At 37.1% G+C, this 22,199-nt stretch overlaps 3 protein-coding genes and 1 long non-coding RNA gene across 4 annotated transcripts; 2 read left to right on the top strand and 2 right to left on the bottom strand.

Moving 5' to 3' along the window:
* Positions 1–73: 73 nt before the first annotated feature.
* Positions 74–2,170, top strand: LOC5574286 (putative methyltransferase C9orf114). Its single transcript, XM_001661279.2, has 2 exons — positions 74–564; positions 1,193–2,170. Exons 1-2 carry the CDS (start codon positions 180–182, stop codon positions 2,122–2,124), a joined length of 1,317 nt encoding a protein of 438 aa, XP_001661329.1. The 5' UTR covers positions 74–179; the 3' UTR covers positions 2,125–2,170.
* LOC5574291 (mitotic-spindle organizing protein 1) lies at positions 2,135–3,392 on the bottom strand. Its single transcript, XM_001661278.2, has 2 exons — positions 3,231–3,392; positions 2,135–2,482 (listed from the first exon to the last, which is right to left on the bottom strand). The coding sequence occupies exon 2, from the start codon at positions 2,480–2,482 to the stop codon at positions 2,225–2,227; it is 258 nt and encodes an 85-aa protein (XP_001661328.2). The 5' UTR covers positions 3,231–3,392; the 3' UTR covers positions 2,135–2,224.
* Positions 3,393–3,594: 202 nt separating this feature from the next.
* On the top strand, positions 3,595–13,483 carry LOC110675598. The gene is made up of 4 exons (XR_002499641.1): positions 3,595–3,942; positions 3,997–4,033; positions 4,149–4,942; positions 13,310–13,483. It is a non-coding gene; the product is annotated as an uncharacterized LOC110675598 (long non-coding RNA).
* A 5,611-nt stretch (positions 13,484–19,094) lies between these two features.
* Positions 19,095–21,908, bottom strand: LOC5574279 (ubiquinol-cytochrome-c reductase complex assembly factor 1). The gene is made up of 3 exons (XM_001661277.2): positions 21,693–21,908; positions 20,685–21,386; positions 19,095–20,607 (listed from the first exon to the last, which is right to left on the bottom strand). The coding sequence occupies exons 1-3, from the start codon at positions 21,723–21,725 to the stop codon at positions 20,518–20,520; spliced, it is 825 nt and encodes a 274-aa protein (XP_001661327.1). The 5' UTR covers positions 21,726–21,908; the 3' UTR covers positions 19,095–20,517.
* Positions 21,909–22,199: the final 291 nt, after the last annotated feature.

Raw genomic sequence — 22,199 nt, 5'->3', positions numbered from 1 at the left:
TTTATTGATATTTTTTGAATTTTGTTTCTTGTCAGCGGCACGCCGAGGGAGTGGTACGCTGTGCACACCGCACGTGTTTTTGTCTTGTTTATTTACCTCCGAACTGAAGATTATTTCTGATATCCCAGTAAAAAATCAATTTTTATTGAATTTGTGTGAAAAATAGTTGAAAATTAATCATGAAACCCTCATCTGGTAAAGGCGCAAACATGCACGTTCCGAAGAAACTAACCGAGCGGCAAAAGATCGAACGGAAAGAGATGAAACGGAAGAAAAAGCAGGACCGTCTGCTGAAACGAGTACAGCGTGAATTTGAACAAGTCGAACGCGATAAAGCCGCTGAAGTTGAGGTCAAGGTAGAAGCGGTTCCGGCAGCGGAACTAGTTTCTACTCTGAGCATTGCCGTCCCTGGCTCGATACTGGACAATGCCCAGTCGCCGGAACTGCGTACGTACCTGGCGGGGCAGATCGCCAGGGCCGCTTGCATCTTCCAGGTAGACGAAGTGGTGGTCTTTGACGATTGCGGAACCGGCAATCAGGCGACGGAAAAATTGGGAACTGTCGGTAAGTGGCAGGGTTTTGTGTGTTCCCAAGAAAAATAATTTTGAACCACAGCGTTAATGATTAAGGGGCTGTCCATTTATTACTTAAGATATTTTTCGAGGTTTTTCAGCCCCCTCTCCCCATGGTAAGATATTTTGTAAGAAAATTAAAAATAAATTATTGCTGTGTGCATTTCAAATGCAAACATCAAATGCGGGAACACCAAATGCGGTAAGATTTTTCACAAGAAATGCGATGTCAATGATAGATTTTTCTTGCTAGGGCGGCGGTGATTTCTATAATCGTTGCTAGGTGTCCTTCGATTGTTTTGTGTTTCCGCATTCGGAGGACTTTTAGTCAAGGTTTGCATCTCAAATGCAAACAGCAATATAAGGCGCGTAAGAAATCTCAGAAACTGGATGACTAGATTGTAGAACTACGGTAAGGGCTGATTGCTGCTAGGGTGCACAGTGACCATTTGAACGACATTGTTTATGAACGTCTGTGTGATGGATGCAATAGAGGCATATAAAAGCAAATATTGGGAAGGAGCTTAGGGCATATTAAAAGTCTACCCCTATCGCTACTTACAAAAAATATTGATATCCTCTGATCATTAACGCTCTGATTTGAACATGTATATTTTCAGATACGTCCGAGGGAAGCACATCGGCCCGTCGCTGCTGCGTCCAGTTGGCTCGGATACTGCAATATCTCGAGTGCCCTCAATATTTGAGGAAATTTTTCTTCCCAATCCACAACGACCTCAAATTTTGTGGTTTGCTCAGTCCGCTCGATTCCCAGCACCATTTGCGCCAAGCGAGTGAATTCCAGTTTCGTGAGGGAATCGTTACTAACAAACCGACCAAAAACGATAAATCCTCCTTCGTGAACGTGGGCTTGCTGAACGACGTCCTGGTAGATACACATCTGGACCCGGGAGTGCGAGTCACGGTGAAAATGCCACCGGGGGTGGATCTGAAATCGAAGAAGATCCGAGCAAAAGTTGTACCTCCGGCGCAGCCACGCCAGGAAACCGGAATCTACTGGGGTTACACCGTGAGGATTGCCAATTCCCTGTCACAGGTGTTCACCAAGAGTCCCTACAAGGGTGGATATGACATGACGATCGGTACATCCGACACGGGTACCAACGTCCAAGAACTGGAACCGCAAAGCCTTAAGTACAAACACGCCCTCGTGGTATTTGGGGGAGTGCTGGGTCTGGAACCGGCTCTGGACAACGACAACAAGCTCAACGTCGACAGCGTCGAGCAGTTGTTTGACCAATATTTGAACACGGTTCCACGTCAGGGATCGAGAACCGTTCGAACGGAGGAAGCCATTCTGATCTCGTTGGCAGCCCTGGGAGAGAAGCTTGATCCGACGGTCAAGCCGAAGGAATTCACCAGTTTTGAAGCGATTCCTCAAAGCCAGGATACCGGAATTCAGCAATATGCTTTCAACGAGAAGAAACGGAAGCAACCGCCGCCAGTCGTAGAATCAGTTACGCTGCCAGAACCACCGCAAAATGTGGAAGCCACATCGGCGTCTGATGATGATATGTCCAGGTTTGATTGAATCCAATGAGTAAGTACACAGAATTTCAAATTTCTATATTATTCAACAATTTGCATTACAATTAAAGGAAAGAACGCTCCCTTTCTGCTACTTTGAGAATTCACTGGTTGTCCGTTTCGAGTGCTGCCATTTCGCGCCGAATCTGTGTCACCACTTCGGCCAGGGCTTGCGGGTGGACACCCGTTTCGAGCAGCTTCACGCAAAGGTCCAGCGCCTCGGGGCTCAGCCCGGTGTTGAGCATCTGCGAGATGTTCTGAATGTTGGCCCGGATGGTTTGCGATTGCTGCAAACGCATGTAGAGATTCGAGTTGGAACCATTTTCGCCGTTTGGTTGCTGTGTCATGGCGTTGATGTGCATCTGTGAATGAATATAAGAAAAATATTTGATATTCTTCTTCTTTTTGGCGTTGCGTCCCAACTGGGACTGAGTCTGCTTCTCAGATTAGTGTTCTTATGCGCACTTCCACAGTTTTCAACTGAGAGCTTTCTTTGCCGATTGACCATTTTTGAATATGTGTATCGTGTGGCAGGTAAGAAGATACTCTATGCCCTGGGAAGTCGAGAAAGTTTCCGATACGAACAGGTTTTCGACCGGTAGGACATTTCACAAGCAAACGTACTTAATATCGTTCACAAATGGGTGGAACATCTTGGAATCCAACTTGTGGGCTTCGTAGCCGTGCGGTTAGTGTCACCAGGCATTTAGCCGCATCGTGCTAGGGAGTGTGGGTTCGATTCCCACCTCAGGCCGGTAAACTTTTCGTGAGGACTGTTTTCTGACTGTGCCACTGGGCGTTGCATGCTAGTCCATTGTCTAGTGTGGTGCTTCCTTCAAAGGGCATAAATGCCCACTGGAAGCATTAACGTGTCAGTGTCTTTAAACTTCAATATTGCACCGAAACTTTTTGAGATTAGTGGTCCCTTTGAAAACGCGATTAGGGCCACAAGTTGGCCATTCCGACGGCGATCTTTGGATTCTGAGATGTTTCACCTTAAGTCACTGTACTTTGAGTGTTTTCAATACAAAACAAATTACGAAGGTCGGCGTCGTAGGAATTTTGGATTCCTTCACTTACTAGAACAATAATTAGTTCACTAATACTTACATTTTTATTAGTTTCAAAGCAAATATTCCAACTATTTATTGTTTATTTCATGAATTTCACGCATTAACATTCAATTAATTTACATCTGTTGTATTTGCATCTAAATGCACTGCATTTTCTAATCCAAACAGTTCAAGAGAAAACAAAACACTGATGACATTTTTGACAGTTTCATTTGTTTCTTTGCAGCGGTAAGCTTAAAATTTTTCGGTTTGTCAATTTCGATGTGAACTTTGCAAAGGGCGAATTTTAAATGATGATTAGGAGCACAGGGATGTATCGCTCAATCGGCTTGTTTAGGAATATCCATAGTTTTTACATCACAGCAAAAAATAATGTAATTTGGCTCGATGTAATACCGTTGATGTAAAAAAATTTCGATGTAATCGTGTTTTCCAGATACACAATCACACCGGTTCGATGTTATATTACATCATTCTGAAATTACACAAAAATTGAATTAAGTTTTTTTCATTATGTTGGGAATATGTAATATTTACATTAAAGGAATGTGAATATTACACACAAACAGCTGCAACCAAGTGGTTCCGACTAAGTTGGGTAGAATTACACGAAATCGATGTATGATCGCATATTTTTGAAATGCGATAATGAATCTAGCAACACAGTTCTGATTTTGTTGTGCTCGGACGGCTCGGACTAACAAGCTGCCATTTTTATTTTACCGCAACCGATGAATGCTGTTTGTTTGGTAAGTTTTTGCATTTTATGTTGTTATTTCAATTAATTTATCATTACTTTGCAGGAAAATCATTGACGGCAATGTTATACATTGTAATCAGGTAAGTAAATAGTATATAATTTATTTAGAACATTGAAATAAATCTGCCGTAGTGATGCTCCCCCTTCCTTCATTGGGAATATGTTGTCTAGAAACTTTTTTCTTTTAAATTTCAGCATTCTTAAATAAAGAAACATCTAAATCAGCCTACAAGCCATAGAGAACGCCGTCAGGAATGAATCTGCGATAATCGAGAATCGGGAAAATGCCAGATCGAGCGAAAGGAAAACGGTTCGAGAACGAAAAACCGCCACCAACTTGATCAGCAGGTAGTCCACCAAATGCGTTGGCACCAACTACGTCCCGCCTGCTGCACTTCGGACCAGCGATGGATCGGAGATCGTGCTACGGTAGCCGCTCGCTGTACCATGTTGCGGTAACAAATTCTCGACCTCGAATCATCCGGAAGAACAAATAAAAAGAAAGTATAACTGGAAGATGGAGATATCTATGTACACAACTTCCCCCACAGCAACGTTCCGTCAACAGATACCGGGAAACTCAACCTGTTTGGATGAAGATAACGATTCCATCGCAATAGCACCGGTCAAAGCGAATCGTAGAATCAAGGCGGTGGTTCCTGCTGACTGAAAACCTTTCATCGGGATGGATTCGGAAAGAAAACCACAACGGGATTGCTCCGACATACGTGCCCGAACGGAGACCGTTACCAGGCAGGAGAATCAGGAATCCAGCCGAAGTTTATATACCATTCCGGGGCCCATAAGGACATCTTGTCATATAGATCCACCGAAACGCCGAGTGGATGTTGCAGCGCGAGTTGTTCGGGTTGGTGCACCAGTCGGACAAGGATCCACGGTTTAGCGCTGCGGATATGGCAGAAGAAGTACCATCCCCGACCGTAATACCGTTTTGCATGGGATGTCGCGAGACACCTTTGGTGTATTGGGTAAGCAAGTCAATTTTATAACATTCTCCAGATTTCTACTCTTATCAAGGATTCTTCTTAATATTATCCTCTATAGTTGATTCCAGAAATTATTTTTAAATTCTCTAGACTTGTGCTCTTGAAAGTTCTAGGTTTGGCTTCAATGCATATTCACCTTAAAGCTTCTTACAGTAAATCTTAGGTGTCGGCTAGAGTGGACGCGACACGCAAAGCTAATCAAAAATCCATTGGAGTTTGACGATTTTTTTTTGTTTTGTTTGAAGAGACTTTACCCAGAAGAAGCATTTTTCTTATAATTCATTATTAATCATTGTTATTCGTTCCCATGCAATTTACGCTTTGCTATGCGTTTCGCGTCCACTCAAGTCGCACTCTTAGATTTTCTAACGTAATTCCTCTAAAATTCCTAATGCAATTCATCCACAATTCCGCCCGAAATGATTTCTTTTAGATTCTTTCAGAGATTCCTTCAAGTATTTTTTAAGTTGATGTTTAAGATTGTTAGTTAAGAAAACTCAAGAACTGAATTCGTTGGATGCTCGTCAGAAGAAACCCTTAAAAGAATTAACCACGATGTTTTTTTTTTCAGAAATCCCTCAAGGAATTTCTAAAGTAAAATTTCTCCTTGGATTTTTCAAGTTATTCTTCTAGAAGTCTCTTAAGATCTTTGTTTTGTATTGTTGATTTTTGCGTTTTTTTTTATTTTCAGATATCTTTTGATAGATATTCTAAGGATATCTATAAAAATTGAAATAATTAAGAATCTTTCGAATTCAAACAAATATTTCTCACATAGAATCCTTTTGGAAGGTCCATTCATTTGAGGATTTGACCAAAAAATAAGTTCTTCCAAAAATATCAACAGTTTTCTAATGTAGTTATTTTCAGGATTCTTTCAGTAATTTTTAGCTTTTCTACCACAATGCCTCTAAAATTCCTAACGCAATTCCTCCACAGAGTTATTAAATAAAGTTTATGAATTCCACCAGGAATGATTTCGCAATTTTTCCCTAGATTCTTTCAAGTATTCTTCCAGCTGTTTTTAATGCAATTTTTTGAGGAAAACTCAAAAATTGTATTCATTGGATACCCGTAATAAAAATGCCTAAGATAATTAAAAACGATTTTTTTTTTTTTCAAAATATCTAAAGTAATTCTAGCAAAAAATAATTCATATATTTCTCAAGTTGGGTGATCAAAGTATATTGGGCAGGCCGTTACGCGTATATAATTTGGACATTTACGGCAAAATCAAATGGAAGTGGCTAAATAACATACGCGTAACGATCTGTCCAAAATACTTTGATCATTCTAACTCTTCTGGAAATCCCTTATGATTTTTAACGCCTAGAAATTGCTGCAAGGCCTATTTTTCATTTTTTTTAATAAATGCTTCAAGATGTCTCTTGAATTTCTATTAAAAATCTTTCTATCATCTTCGGACGAAAACTACTCACAGTGAATCTTTTTGGACATTTTTCCAGGATAATCCTGTAGAAACTCATTTGAAGATTTTTTTCCAAAAATGTCATAATAGTTTGATAATGTCTTTTTCCGGATTATTTCAGTATCTTTAGATTTTCTTCTGTAATTTCTCTAAAATTAGTAACGCAATTCCTACACCGAGTTGTTTATAAATTCGACTAGAAATGATTTCGGCAGTGTTGATAGACTCACACTCAAAATCTCAATCAATACGCTCTCCCGTGAGAGCAAACTCATTAGAGATCTGCTTCGCAAATCTCACGCTTGAGATTTTGATGCAAAATCAACTCAATTAACTCAAACCGTAAAAAATGATTCAGTCGCAAAACCCGGAAAAAACTCGTGAAACCCGAATGTTGTTGTTTACGTTCGAAATGATTAACATAATTTTACCAGACTAACAACAAATTATTGCCGTGTGTGAGTAAACTGTGGAAATACGAGACAATGATTTAAAAAGGTAAGCCAACTCATCCATGATTTTTTGACTGCTGAGTTGCATGATTGACAACTCACGCATGAAAAATCTCAAGCGTGGGTTGTGAGAAATTGAGTTTTTCACAACACTGGATTTCGGGAACTTATTCTATAGCTTCCTCCAGCGATTCATTGGAATATTCTTCTGGTTGTTTTTTTTTATCACGTCTGTACTGCCGTGAATCGCAAGTCAGTCCCATCTGTAAAAAGTAGGCATTGAGAAAGTGGGTTGTGATCTTGGTTAAACTTTCACAACTTGCTTTTCACTACAATATCTTTCCGAGAAAAATATAAAGATGATCAAAACAAGTTACATTTTTGTGTTCCACGGTTCAAAAGTCTGTAGTGGGACTGATATGCGATTACTTTTCATTATGGGACAATTTGACTTGCTGTTTTTTCCTAATTTTTCCGAACAAATCATATTATTTTATTGGTGCAGCTGAAAGCGCATTGGAAGAGATGTTGAAAACTGAACTCAACTCAATTTTGACGAAAATGCAGATGGGACTGACTTGCGATTCACGGCAGTGTAGACGCGCTGTTGTATTTTTTGTATTTTGTGCAACACTGGTAGAAAAACCTCGCGTGGCTTTTATTGCGGATACACGTAAGAAAAAATCTTAAGAGAATTATCCACGATATTTTTTAGAAATTTTTCAACAAATTTCCCAAGTATGTAATTTTTGCAAAAAAAATCTTAGGTTTTTTTTGTTATGTAAGTCTTCTAGAAGTTGCTTAAGAATTTTGGACAGGAACACCCAGAAATTTTTTCAATGGTTCATCTTAAGATCTCTGATATTGGTTCCAGGAATTATTATTTTTAATTACATAGATTATTTTCTTTAGATCATAATTTCTAAAGATATCTAAAAAAATAAAAATAATTAGGAATCTTTCAAAAATCTTAGGAAAGTTAAACAAAAATTTCCCACAGAGAATCCTCTTAGTGATTTCTTCGGTATGGTCCTTAAGAAATTAATTTCGGAATTAAATTCTTCCAGAAATGTTATAACAGTTTGGTAATGCAATTATTTTCTGGATTCTTCCAGTAGTTCTTAGATTTTACCGCAATTCATTCAAAATTCCTAACGCAATTCCTGCACAGAGTTTGCAAATTTCTAAATTTGTAGATTTCTCCAAAGATTCTTTCAAATATTCTTTCATTGTTATTTTTTACATTTTTGTAACGAAAACTAAAGAATTCACTTTATTTGATACTTGTAAGAAAAATTCTTAAGAGAATTAAGACGATTTTTTCCCGAACTCCCTCAACAGTTATTTTTACGAAAGCACATAACATGTCTTAACTAAGCGGAATATTGTGCACCGATGGTAATTTTCCTAGTCTACTCTTCTTGTCTCTAAAGTTGATTCCAAGTAGTGTTGTAAAAACTCAATTTCTCATAACTCACGCTTGAGATTTTTCATGCGTGAGATGTCAATCACGCAGCTCAGCAGTCAAAAAATCATGGATGAGTTTCTCATATTTTTGACTCATTGTCTCATTTTCTCACACACGGCAATAATTTCTTGTTAGTCTGGTAAAATAATAGTAATTCTTTCTAACGTAAACAACAACATCGGGTTTCACGAGTTTTTGACGGGTTTAATTTCACAGATTTTGTCGGTAAAATAGTAGATTTCACAAGAAAATCTGTATTTTTATTGTTTACAGTTCAAATTCGGTGATTTATTTCACAGGATACTGCGAATTATTTTAAGTGTGTATAATCTATAGGTATACTAGAATTTAAACAAATATTTCTTACAACACAATTCCTGCACATAGTTGTTCATATTCCACCAGGAATGATTTCTTCGAGTATTCTTTCAGTTGTTGTTTTAAGGTATGTTTTAATTAAAACGTTAAACAAAAAACACTAAATTCTAGCAAAACAATATTTTTATGTATCTTGAAATTGTTGTTTCAGAGCGCCTAGCAATTGCTTCATGAATTCCCCTTAGTATTGGTCAATAAAATTTGTTCCAGGAAATATATTTTAATTCTCTCAGATATCACCAAAATTTCTACTGAGTAATTTTAGATTTTATATCGTAATATCTCTAAAATTTCTCACGCAATTCCTCCTTAGAGTTGATAATAAATTCCGCCAGGAATAATTTCAAAAATTGTTGTTTTAGAGTTCGCTTCAGGTATTCCCAGTTGTTAATTTTTTTAAATGCTTAAGCCTGATTTGCTACTGAAAAGGAATCGCTAAAGAAATTTCTCGCCGATTCCTTGCAGAAATTTTCTACAGCGACTCCCATTTGAACTGACAGTTCTTTTCAACTGCGTGCTGCGATCAGAAAAAAGCGCATTCTTGATCAATTCCTTGCAGAAATTTCCCATGCATCAAGATAGGCCGAGAAATTACTTGTCAGCAGCGAATCAGGCTTTAAAAGAAAACATAAGAATTGCGTTCATTGGATACCCGTAAGAAAAAATCTTCAGACAACAAAATAACTTGAAACGTTTTTTTTACAAATTACAATGGAAAAATGTTAAGTAACTCTTGCAAAAATCTTCAGTTAATTCTTAAGTTGTTACTCTTCTACAAGTCGCTAAAGATGTTTGTGTCAGAAATTCTAGAAATTGCTTTAAGGATTCCTTATAAGATTATTCTTTTACGTTTTCTCAGATATCACTAGAATTTATATTCAGAATCTTTAAAAAATAAGAGTATTCGAACAATTTCTCAGACGGAATCCTTATAGTGATTTCTTCAGATTAATCATTCAGAAATTCCTCCTAACTTTCCGCCAAGAATTAAATTCTTCCTAAAATGTCATAATAGTTTCGTGCAATTCTTTTCAGGCTTTACTAGTATTTTTTAGATTATCTACAGTAATTTCTCTAAAATTCTTAACAGAATGTATCAACAGAGTTCTTAAAAAATTTCATCAGGAATGATTTTAAAAATTTTATTTATTTTGGGCCTGTTCACAAATTTCATAACGCTGAAGGGGGTGGGTGGGTGTCCTTAAAATGTTACAGCTCATACAAATTTTGTAAAACATTCATACAAATAGCGTTACGAGGGGGTGGGTGGGTATCAAAAATGCTCATTTTTGGCGTTATGAAATTTGTGAATGAACCCTTTGAGAAAAAACCTACCAATTGAACTTTGACACTTAACTTTTGCAAAAAAAAAAAAAAATACTAAAATCACTACTAAAGCGAGCTAGTGATTTAGTTTTTTTGGAAAAGTGAAGTGTTAAAGTTCAATAAGTAGTTTTTTTTCGATATTTCTCACTAACTTTCTGAGTAATTCTCTCAAGAATTTCGTTTAAGATATCTTCAACAGTTCAATCTGGAATTTTTCTATGGATATCATCCATCCCATTTATTTTGTATTGTTTCCCTATGACTTCAACCAGGCTTCCCGTTTAGAGCATCTTCGAGAATTTAAAATTCCTTCAGGTACTCCTCATTTTTTTTATTTCTCCATGAAGTCTTCAAATATTTTTGCTTTGTTCATTTAATTCAAATTCATCAAGGGAAATTTCAAGCAAATTTTTTAGATTGTTTTGCAAAAACTGCATGGAATTTTGAAAGAAATTCCTAGAATAACCTCAGATTAAACTTGTGCAAGTTGTAAGTACGCTTGAATTCCTACAAAGATCTCTGCAAGACCTTCTAAATTTTTGATGAAATTCTTCCTAGAATATTCTTGATAAATTGCTAAGATAACTAAAACAATAGAATCTCTAAATAATGTCCTACAAGACGTTTTGAAGAAATAAATAGAAGAAATTTGGACCGAATCTCTGAACCTTGAATAAAGTTTTGACGAATCCATGGTGATCAAACAATTTTATTCGAAACATTATTAGAGAAATTTTTGAACCGCAGTAACAATATGTTAATAAAATGCTGAAGAAATTCCAAGATAAATTTCTGGAAGAATTTATTGAGGAATGCTAGGTCAAATTTATCGAGAAATTCTTGGGAATAGTTTATAAAATATATCATCGAACAATGTCTGAAGGATTGTTGGAGCAATTTCTAAGAGTAATCGTGGATTAATATTTGAATGAATTTTTATGAAAATGTCTAGAATAAATAAAAAATCGACTTAGGAATTATTGTAGAATTTAGTGCAAAAATGTCGAAAGGTTTTTTTCAAAAACTCTAGAATAAATTTTCATGGAAGCGTTGAAGTGCTCAAGGATTCAGAAGAAATTTTTATAGGCATCCATTGAAAAATCGCTGGTAGTATCCCTGGAGAAATTCCTGAAAGCATTCAAGAGGAAATCTGGAAATTACTAGAATTCCTGAAACATTCCTCGAGATCTGAGAAAAATTTTATAACTTGTGGAATAATCGCGTAATAGTTTCTGTAGATTTCTCTGGAGCAACTAGAACTTTGCATCAGATTCAAAAAGTAACTTTAGAGATAATTTTTATTTAAACAGAGACTTTAGAGAGCTTAACCAAAAATAGAGACTTGCATTGAAATAGAGATCAAAACTCTAAAAAATGCGCTTACTTAAGAAACGTACTATTTTTCGTGCTTGTAGTGTTTTTTTGCTCTATTCCTACAGAGTTTATTATATTTGTAAAATAGACGAAAAAACATTAAAAAAAATCTGAATGTTTTCAATTTATCAAATGCTTATAAACGACATTCAACTGGAAACAACACATTTTTTGCATTGAAATAAAATTTTCCTTAAAAAAACTAAATACTCTATTTTAGATGTGATAATGTTTTTGTTGGAAATGAAAGCACTTTTTTGTTGGTCCCACTTCTCTTGAACTTGTTTTTCCTTTTAGAAAATAAACAACAATGATCGCTTTAGAACAACTTTTTTACTTTCTTTTTATGTAAAAAGAAGTACAGGGAACTTGCGCCAATCCATTTAACAGAAGAATGTTATTTAACCGCGACAAAGTAAAAGGTCATCAGCTATTGTAGAAGTTGATTACAATACTGAAAAATACTTAGGCAGCAAAAATGGTCAAAACTTACTAAAATTAATTATGATCGTAGTTTCGAATACTCCAAAACTGTTACGAAAAATCGATGACCTAAACTGCCCTTCTACATCTACTTATCCCATGTTCTATGTAAATCTTATGGACCGCGGGACAAATATGCGTAGAACGGCAGTGAACTTCTGGAACAAAATTTATCCTAACGCCATGTACTTCAATATAATTTAGTGTAACGGAAATATTACATTTTCCACCGTTTTCTACTGAGCAACAAACAGGCGGGACAGTTTTTATGCTACATGCATAATTATTAGAATCAATAATGCAGGAAATCAAAACAAATATACTTTTCTTTGACGTAAAGCTTTTATCTTGTTGTTCCAAAAAAAATCTAGTTGAAATTCATCGCTCCCTGGAAAATATAATCTCAAGCCCAGGGAATCACGTGCGGTTATGTAATATTGCAATGAAACTGCAAAAAAGCCATGTATTGTCTATTTTTGTGATAAGGTAGCTTTCACTGGGTATGACCATATTGCCCCGTTCCTACATGTTTTATATAAGTTCTGTTTTTTAGAATCCAATTTAGTGAATACAATTTCGTGCACATCATGCCTATATATAGTGGAAGAGTGAACTGCTGTGAAAAAATGAAAACAATAGACAAAACTTTATGCAAAGCTTATTTTAACATCCAAAATCTTATAAGATTTTCGTAGTAGTATAAGCATTTCAGATTTTCCATATGAAGAATAAAACAAGATTTTTGCACGGTTTTCACAGTTGTGCCTAGTTGAAGCATAATTTATGAGGTTCAAAGGTATCGGGATCCAAATCGGTTTTTAAGCTCAAATGAAAGGTGGCCCATAATACCCCATATGACCATACTGCCCCGCCTTCCCCCTACATATCGTTGAGTCTAATTTTCAGATTATTGCAAAATCATGTATTTTAGAGTTTTCAAGATTATCAAAATTATGTATTTTAGAGTTTTAAGATTAGTAGTTGGTATAGGAGAAAAATAAATGCTCAAAATAGATGATACCAATTTGATTCATTTTCTCACAATTGTCTCATATTCCACTTTAGTTTTGAAAAACGAATAACCGAACATGACAAAAATTTTGTAGCCTGAGATGTTTATAGTGAAACATCTCGAAAACCAAATATGGCCGTCACAATGGCCAACTTTTACCCTTATTTACGTTTTCCGAAGCACTGAACTGATTAATCCGTTAGCAAATGGACTCAATCTTCTTGTTTTAACCTCTCTACTAGTGCACAAAGCTAAAATAAGAAGTGCACTGTTGGATTATGGATACGCGTCGATCTCCAAAGAAATTAAAAACATTTTGCATAATTATATTAAATACAATTTCATATTAAATATCACATTTTACACTTAAAAAAATACCAGGCAGTACATTTTACTAACGTTATATTTTATTTTTTTTTTTGTACAGGCTCAAAAGACTTGTACGACCAGCTCACAATGGTTCACAGTCTACTCAGGAAGTCAGCACACAAGATCGAGCGTCTTCTCGCTATCATCACTCTGGTTATCAATACGAAGGCCTATTACTGTTAAAACCGATAATATATAACAAATAAATACAATTTAATACTTTTCGTTTAAACATTCTTTATTTATATCATCAAATTCTTTTCAATGGCTGATCAAATTACCTTTTATCCATTTTTGAATATGCAAAAAATACTAATTGATAACTCTTGCTTCCGAGTAAAACGCGTTTTATATCATAAATGAGATTTAGGTGCAAAAATGAATAAAAAGGCAATTTGATCAACCATTGAGCAGAATTTGCAATCATTTTGTTGCTTAAATCGTTTTGATTACATAGCTTTCATATTACATCGCATCGATTACATCATATCGTGTACGTTGAATATATTACATCGGAAAAATTACATCGATCACATTTATTACACCAATTGCCCGCGAGTACGTCGAGCCGTGTAATATTCCACAACCGAGGGAACGACTTGGTTGCAGCAGTTTCAATGTAATATTCAACAACTTTTTTTGCTGTGATATATTATGATTCTACATTAAAAATCGAGCCAGACCCCAAAACTTCATGATTTTCCGTACCCTTGAACCACAGACAAACAGACGTAACACTTAGAACAAATTTCTTCAAAATCAATCGCCCAGTTTACATCATCATCATCATCTGGTGAGCATGTTGCACAAGAAGGTGTTTCGTATAACAAGACCGGCAGATGGCGGTAGTGTGAAACGTCGAACGCGAAGAAAAACGATACGCACGCCTCTGGTTGTGAGATTTGTAACATAGTAAAATTGAAATGATAGTTAAGGTGAAACATCTCGAAATCCAAAGATGGCCGTTAACTATCATAACATGCTGCACATTATGAGAGACTGTTTATCGTAAGCTGCTACAACTTTGATCAGATTGGGGGGGATAGTAGTGCATGATAAAAACTCTCTAAACATGCTCCAAGCCTGGGGGACACTATTGCTATTGGAAGTTCGTCGATTGTTTATCGTGTCGCTAAAGAAAAACACCTATCCCCAACGGTAAACAAGCGAGAAAAATGGATTTTATCATCGCTCTCTCTTTGGGGCTCTCGCTCGCTGCTTCCATTTATCAGACTTGTTACACCTTGCGATACAATGACGATCGTGGACCGCAACAGATGGGATGTTTTTCTTTACTTGCTTTGATCGTGCTTCGTACTCAAATGAGAGCGAATTCTGCAATGCCTGGCATAGACTATTCGGAAATTTTGCCCAATTTTGTTATTATTGTTATTTCTTTACGTGTTAATCAACGTCGCCTTGATAATAAATCTTCGAGCTGTTTAGTAGAATGCCTATGAGTAGATGAAAAAACCGAACCGCGTATCTGTCAAAGGATACAAACTCTAGTGGAATTAAATGGTATAGTACTAACGTCGCCTTGCCATGGTTTGGCGGTGCCGAATTCACTCGTTGCCATGGACACGTAAATAACACGGCACCGCTCAAATGTCAGATACCTAGTGAACTCGTGCATCGGTCCATAGACCAGGGTTGAGAAAAAATCTGAAATTCATTCTACAGTAGCCAAACAAAGCCAATCGCAGTCAGCGAAGCCAGTGAAACTCACGCCTATCGCTGCTGTAGGCAAAGGCCTTGAAAATTGCAAAACACCCGTTGCTAAGGGCAACCCAAAATTACTGTAGAAAAATGTTCTATTTCCCACTGAATTTCCCGCATTTAGAGCCTTCAATAACACTAACGATTTAGAAAATTCATGCACCCAACATAGGCTACTTGATGAGATTCACTTTTTTGAACTACTGTACTGGGAAAGCCGCGTGATTTTCGCGAAATTCAAGCCTACTAGGGAGACGGATCCTATTCTTGGCACTTTTGATTCACTTCGGCAGTGGGGTTTTTTGACTTGCTTAGTGCAATGTTTCAGACAATTCGGCCGAGAAAACCCCCCCGTGCCAAAGTGAATCATGCAAGTGCCCAAATAGCTCTGCACCCTACTATTACCATTTCCAGCACTGTTATAGACTGGCACACACCACACATCCTTCCCCTTCTCTGTAAACAAGAAGCTGGTTATGTATTATTATTTTGTTTTTTTTTTTTCTGAATATAATATGAAAGAAAAACAATGATGATATTGAAAATAAACGCCATTGAAGTTTTATTTTAGTTAATTTCACCAACTATCACTTTTAGCGCATCTTTACTTCTTTCAAATTCACTTTTGTCAAAGCCATTCTTATTCATACTTTGCCGTTCCGGCCAACAACTTCGGATTTTCCTTAGACAAAATTGATCCATAGCATGATCGTCGTGAACTACATACTATTATTATTCGTACGTAATCGCTCCAATTAACACGCGTCGGTAGCTGAAGTTATAGAGAGCATGGACAATATGGTTGGTATGGTATGGTACACTCAGGCAAATGGACTATCGATAAACATAGGGGAACCCCTTATGAAAATTCGCCACAAGGAATCGGGTTGAAATTCATAAATTTGCCTTATGAAACCGAAATTTGAAAACAAAAATAGTTTTCGTGGCAACCTGGAATCGAACAAAGGACCTTGCGATCGATAGGCTCGTGCGTACACCCCGCGCCTATCGACGCCTTGGTGTGGAGTGATGCTAAAACGATACATAAAGCGTTCGTATTGCGATAATCGCTCCATCTTTCATAAGGCAAAATGTATGAATTTCGATAGTCCAGTTCGCTGCGTGTATGGTTTCACACAAACCTTCATCACTATCGCCCTTCTGCGCACTCAGTTCTGCTGTCACAATCTATCTTTAAGAGGGCAGGATCCGTCATTGATTTAGGAATTTTTAAAAGCAGTTTTTTCGTTCAAAATCAAGAAAATTTACAGGAACATGTGTTCACTGTATTCTACTCTCCAACCGAAACACAGTGAACACATTTTCATCGAACAATTTTCAGTTCTGAACAGAAAAACTGCTTTTGAAGTTTCGATGATGACGATGATTACAATGACGGAGCGTTGAACGTTAATGCCCCCGGTTACCGCAGTGGGGGATAATGGGCGAAATTGTCTTCAGAATTCGTATCGAAAGAGTATTCGCTCTTAAAACGACAATTCGTCCGCTGGGGTGTGCTGCTGTCGTCATGATTATGGTTCACGAGAGCATTGTCAAATCCAATCATGGTTTCAAAACATTCGCAACAAAATATTTATTTTTGCCACTTAAGTGAAGTAATGTATGAAGTTGAATCGAATTCAATGGTAGAGACTTCATTTCTCAACCCAATGGTATTTGTTATAAGCAGCGGATAATGTTTCGAAACGTGTTTTATTGCAAAAATCGCTCCAGCGAAAGTTCCAATGAAACTAACCTCACATATTCTGGTTTTCTAACCTCAAAATAGTGCTCCTACCAGCCGGATCTCAATTTTTATGAAACTAGTAGATTAATTTAAAAAACAAACGAATGTAGAACACAGAACATGGATATTTCTACCTTTTCCACTTAACCGTTCCACTGTTGACTGTCTTTCATCAAGAAAATAAAACATTTTCCACCACAGAGGCATGTGAGGAATGCGTGAAAAATCAGATCTCTCATCCACTGACTAGTTGCGCTACCAAAGTAAAGATGGCTAACAGTATGTTGCGTTTCGCGATTGGAGGCGTATATCAAATGCGCCTTTGTGTTTTTCTCACTTATTTCGTGAAAATCGTTATTTTTAAGGAACAGCTGTGTATTATATGATTGTAATTTATCAAATAAACTATTAGGTGAATAAAACTCAATTTGTTTACATTTGTCAGTTAGGCCGTAATTCTGGGACTGTATTGAATTAACAAGCTGTAAAGAGTATTAACATTTAGAACAAATGGTTCGAGGAAATGGAAATTCGCAAATTCGCAGAAGCCCGAAAATCCACGAAATTTGAACTTCATCGCAAAACGAGTCGAGGGTTTATCAAAAAAAATTTGAAACATTCAATGTTATAATCGATTAGTTTCAAGTTGGACGTCTTTCTGGCTGGCATCGTATAAGACGTCATCCAAATTGCTTAAAACTAATAAGGGATTCAAAGGAATAAATTAAAAATAAAAACTTTCAATAAGAAATATAACTACCCCTGCCCTTGGGTGATGGGATTGACGGTGATTAATCAAGTTGGCATTACATATTGTTGATATTGTGAAATTACTCTAATGTTTATTGATCGCGAAAATTAATCGTAATTATAACTTATAAAATGTAAGTTAATCTAGTAGTTTAAGTTATATAATGACATGTGTTGCAATGCTTAAATATATTTTACATACACATGAGTTTAGTTACTGTCGCATGATCTAACACCAGATAACTACGCGTAATGCTGGAGGGACCGGCAGGGCCTACTACCAGTCTCTACTAACACTCAAATCACTAACAAGACTGGGAAACCAACGATCACCTTCATCAGTAGCACTATTTCTAATAGTAGTATTAGTTCAATATACACAAGTCGTTTTCAATAGTCCACGAGAAAGCAAAAGTGGGTGCGGGTGGTCTCTGCGTCTCACACATTGAAAATAGACTTTTATATTAGGTTTACTAACAACGTAGTAATACTTACCTTGGTATAAGACCAATACTGTGGGTCGCCCTAATTCAGCGCATCGCCTAAATCCGATGCCCATACCGCTATTTGTTTTTTGTATATTCATAATTGCAATTAAAAACATCATAAACAATAATTTCCAATGTTTGAGAAATATTCCAAAATGTGCTGATTTACGGCATTTTACAATATTGCGTTATCTAGTAAGGTTGTAGCGGAATTAGAGAAGTATTACTGATATATGTATAATAATTAGAAAACTAATGGCGCTGTTGTTACTGAAATGTTTCATTCTTTACTGTCTTTTTTAAAATAATATAATATTTTTGAACAGAATGCTGTAATTTATAACTTATTTAATTCTCTAAACATTTTTGCACTACCTTGCATCCACACCAACACTGGCGACATTAGCGTTCTTTGGGTAGTATTTCTGTTATGTAGGAGTAACCTCTACCGTTTTTATTCTAACGATCATAACATAATTATCGTGAGCGTAGTAGTGGAAATAACATAGAAGTAGCATTTGTATTTGTAGTTAAGGTACCATGATATGAGTTGAATCCTGTCCTTTGGTTCAGAATGGGGTACGGGCGCGTTCTGCCAACTCGGCAGAACAGAGGCAGATTTCTTGTGTGAACAAGTTACAACATGGACGTTCTAAAGTGCCAGAATGAAGTGTTGGGCTTGTGGGGAGCACTTGAAGATGGAGTGGAGAGTCATTACTTCGCGTTCGTGCTATATTTCTCCATATCTATAAAATTATATACAATAACCGACCCTTAGCTTAACTATTTAAATTATCAGTTGCAAATACAATAATCTTTTTGAGCTAACTAACATGTCGTCGCGTTAATTTTATCATAATGATCTTTTATCTACATTCGTCGAACCATTCTGAATGGCCGTTGTGAGAATATCATCAAGAACTTCTCACATGCAATAAAGCTGGATTGTCCTACATTGAAACATTAAGATTTTTGCTCTATCGGATAAATTTTATGTGGTTCATAATCAGTTTCAGGGATTGTTATCGTGGGAATCCAAAGAGCGAATTTTGAATGACTTCAGTGTAGGCCAATACTGCAATAAAGCATGTTACAATCACTAACATTTCTTCTCTCCCTATCCTTGTTTTCATATTTATCCCGCCACTACCACGAGCAACAATGCAATGTAAACAGCGTAATGGCCGAGGAAACGCGGATACGGGAACGATCGTCGGAACCAACGGACCAACGAAGGATTGCAGCAACCTCCAGCTAAATGAGAGAAGTATCCAATATAACAGTCTAATTTGGTTCAGACTTAAAAACTATTTACACCCTGACAGAACTGCCTATCTCAAAAATAGGTAGAAGGGCGGGACGATGGTGCGAGCCTACCCACTCTGTCATCGGTGGGCGTCGGGCGTGCTAACTGGTATAGCATGGCCTATGGGGCTCTGCCTGTACAAATCATGTTTTCTTTCTCTTTCACTTTTTTGTGAATTGCTAACAACAATGCCATTAAAGTAAATCCAATACAAGAATGCAGTGCAGAACCTCATAACGCCTTTTTCGGTAAACGTATTTCCCAGCGTAGGGTTTATAGGGATGTTTGTGTAAACAACGCAGATTGGCCAGAATAAGAAATATAACTACGAGACATTTGAAAATTGCGTCTACTATTGAAAGTTGCATTATATGGTGGATCGTTTTTTTTTTACTGAAATACACATTAAAACTCAATTGCCAAATTTGTATTTATAATTAATTTTAACGATTTGTGCAAATCAGTGCACAGATAATCAAATTCCTCACGCTATAATTCTAGCGGCCTATTTTTGATAATTTCATAAGACATAGTAAGCAACCATGTAATTCTAGTATTAATTGCGACACTTGGTTCACCCTATTTTCTAGCAAAGTATTCCATTTGTAATGGTGCACCAAGATGACTATGCAGTAAAAAAATAATTTAGTATATTTAGGCAATGAATTTTTGTGTTTTAACTATCGTTTTTCTAGCTTTAACTTTGATGGCTCATATTACCCCGCCCTTCACTTTTTAAATAATATTATGTTTTCTAATAATTCTGTATACGAACAAATCTAGTTTCGCACACGAATTGTTTAGTATTATCAGAAGTTTCGATGGTTTGGTAAAACTTACGAGAATAATAAATATATGTAATTGTCTTATAAGCTTAATTAAAAACTGCTAAAATTATAAGCTTTTTATGACAAAGGACAAAATCGAACATTTTTATAAATATTTCGAGTGTTGGAACGAATTTTCTTACGGTTTTTATTGTGGTGTCTATTTGAAGCATCCTTTAGCAGATCATAATGACATTATAAAACATTGTTTTCGAGGTCAAATCGGAGTGGCTAATATTTCCCCGTATGTTTATATTGCCCCCATTGCCCCTAAGCATAATTTACCTTCCATCTGTTGCATCAGCCGAGTTACAAAAAAAAACAACGAACTTCTCATTCATTAAATTTACATCGAATATTATGTTTACTGTCACTGTATGTATATTTACAAGTCGTTACGCCAGCGCCTTATAACATGCAAGTTATATGTTAGGCAGATGGTTTGTCCAACAATGGCAACCACTTTATTTTTGGCTTTATTGCAAAATCATAGCGACTTGTTCCGTCTAACATGGCGATCTGAAACGATTTCAACATTTTGAATTAAATTACTATGAAACAAAATCAATTATATTTAACTTATTCTAATTACGAACCTGTTTCCGCACGTATTTCACCAACAGTTCCAACTGTTCGTAATCCTTACAGTGGCCGGAAAAGAACCGTCTCCACAGGGCCGAAGCCAGCGCCTTATCGTCAAAGCTGACGCCCTCGTCGTAGGAGATCAGCGCCGCCTGGAACTGTTCCGAGAGCAGCTGAATCTGCGGCCGCACCACCGAAGGATTGTGCGCGGACAGTTGTTTCGCTCGGGTCGTCACGTCGTTCCACATGGTTTCCACAATGCAATTGCGCAGGAAACGTCCGGCATCGTCCTTCTCGGCACCCTCGGCCATCGAGCGGACAAGTAACATCCACACGTGCAGTTCGGTGATCAAAAACCAGGTGTTGAATGTGTCTGGCATTTTGAAGTAGGTGAAAAACTCATCGTAGTTGATGTTGTCCGCTACGGATTCGTATAGGGTGCAACTGGAAACTCGCAGCCGGACGCGGGAGTTGTCTATCCAGCCCATCTTTTTGATGAACCGTTTGATGAATCCTTCCTTTCCCTCATCGGATGCTTTGGCTTGCGCTGGTAATGTACTCGGGGAACCGTTAGAGTACTGCGCCTGCTGTTGGGCCAGGGCAAAGTTTGGCTTTAGGAAGTGCTGGTTTCTTCTAGCGTGACTGATACTGGTCCAGTTGGATGAAGCTCGAATGGCAGTGTTTCGTAGTAAGAGATGAGCGAATTCGACGGAGAGCTGTCGGGATGCAGAAAATGTAAACATTGATTCGAGACATTATATTTTTAAGGCCGCACGGGACGTCATCATAAGCACCATATCCATTTCAAGAAGCAAATCCCAAGAACCACTCCATATATCGATGCGAAAAATGTATCACTATGATTCTACATATGTAGTACACAACTCAATCAATTTTCAGCTTCATCGGTTCACTAAAACTCGAGATTTGCTTCCACAAAGTTTTGATGATGATTGTTAGAGTGAGACAAAAGATAGGGAAACTAACACGGTTTCCCGTGTCCCCTTAAGGAAATTACTTACCACGGGGACTCTTCCGGATAGTGAACTCAACATTGTTCGTTATTCGGACGATTACTCTTGCGGTTCAAGCGCAGAGTTTCCAAATTAAGCCGCAAATTCTCGACGATTTCCTGCAAAATTCTGAAACTTATTGCATTGTGTTATATAAATCGGAAATTTTTGACGTTTGACTTGTGTGATAGCGTGCGGCTGTTGGCAAGGGGGAGGGGATTTTCCTAACAGATGTAAACAAATCAGTGGGTGGTATTTATTTTATAAATTTTGTTGACGGCGGCTTTGGCTCTGAGGCTTGGGTGGGATGGTGAAGAGGTGAAAATGGGGAGAACGAGTGGATGGATTGACAGTGCTGAGCGCCACATATCGCACAGTGGCGCATGGTCGGACAAAACCTTAAACATTAAGGTTTTCAAAATAGCTTTTTAAATATTTCTTTTACATTTCTATACAGTCGGTGTTCAGACATACTGGTTATCAATGGTATCAGATAAACGTACCCCAAAGTATTTA

This window comes from Aedes aegypti, chromosome 2 (assembly GCF_002204515.2).
Source record: "Aedes aegypti strain LVP_AGWG chromosome 2, AaegL5.0 Primary Assembly, whole genome shotgun sequence".
NCBI classification, from domain to species: domain Eukaryota; kingdom Metazoa; phylum Arthropoda; class Insecta; order Diptera; family Culicidae; genus Aedes; species Aedes aegypti.
The sequence above is the reverse complement of the archived record's forward strand: the minus strand, read 5'-3'. Positions and strand labels throughout refer to the sequence as shown.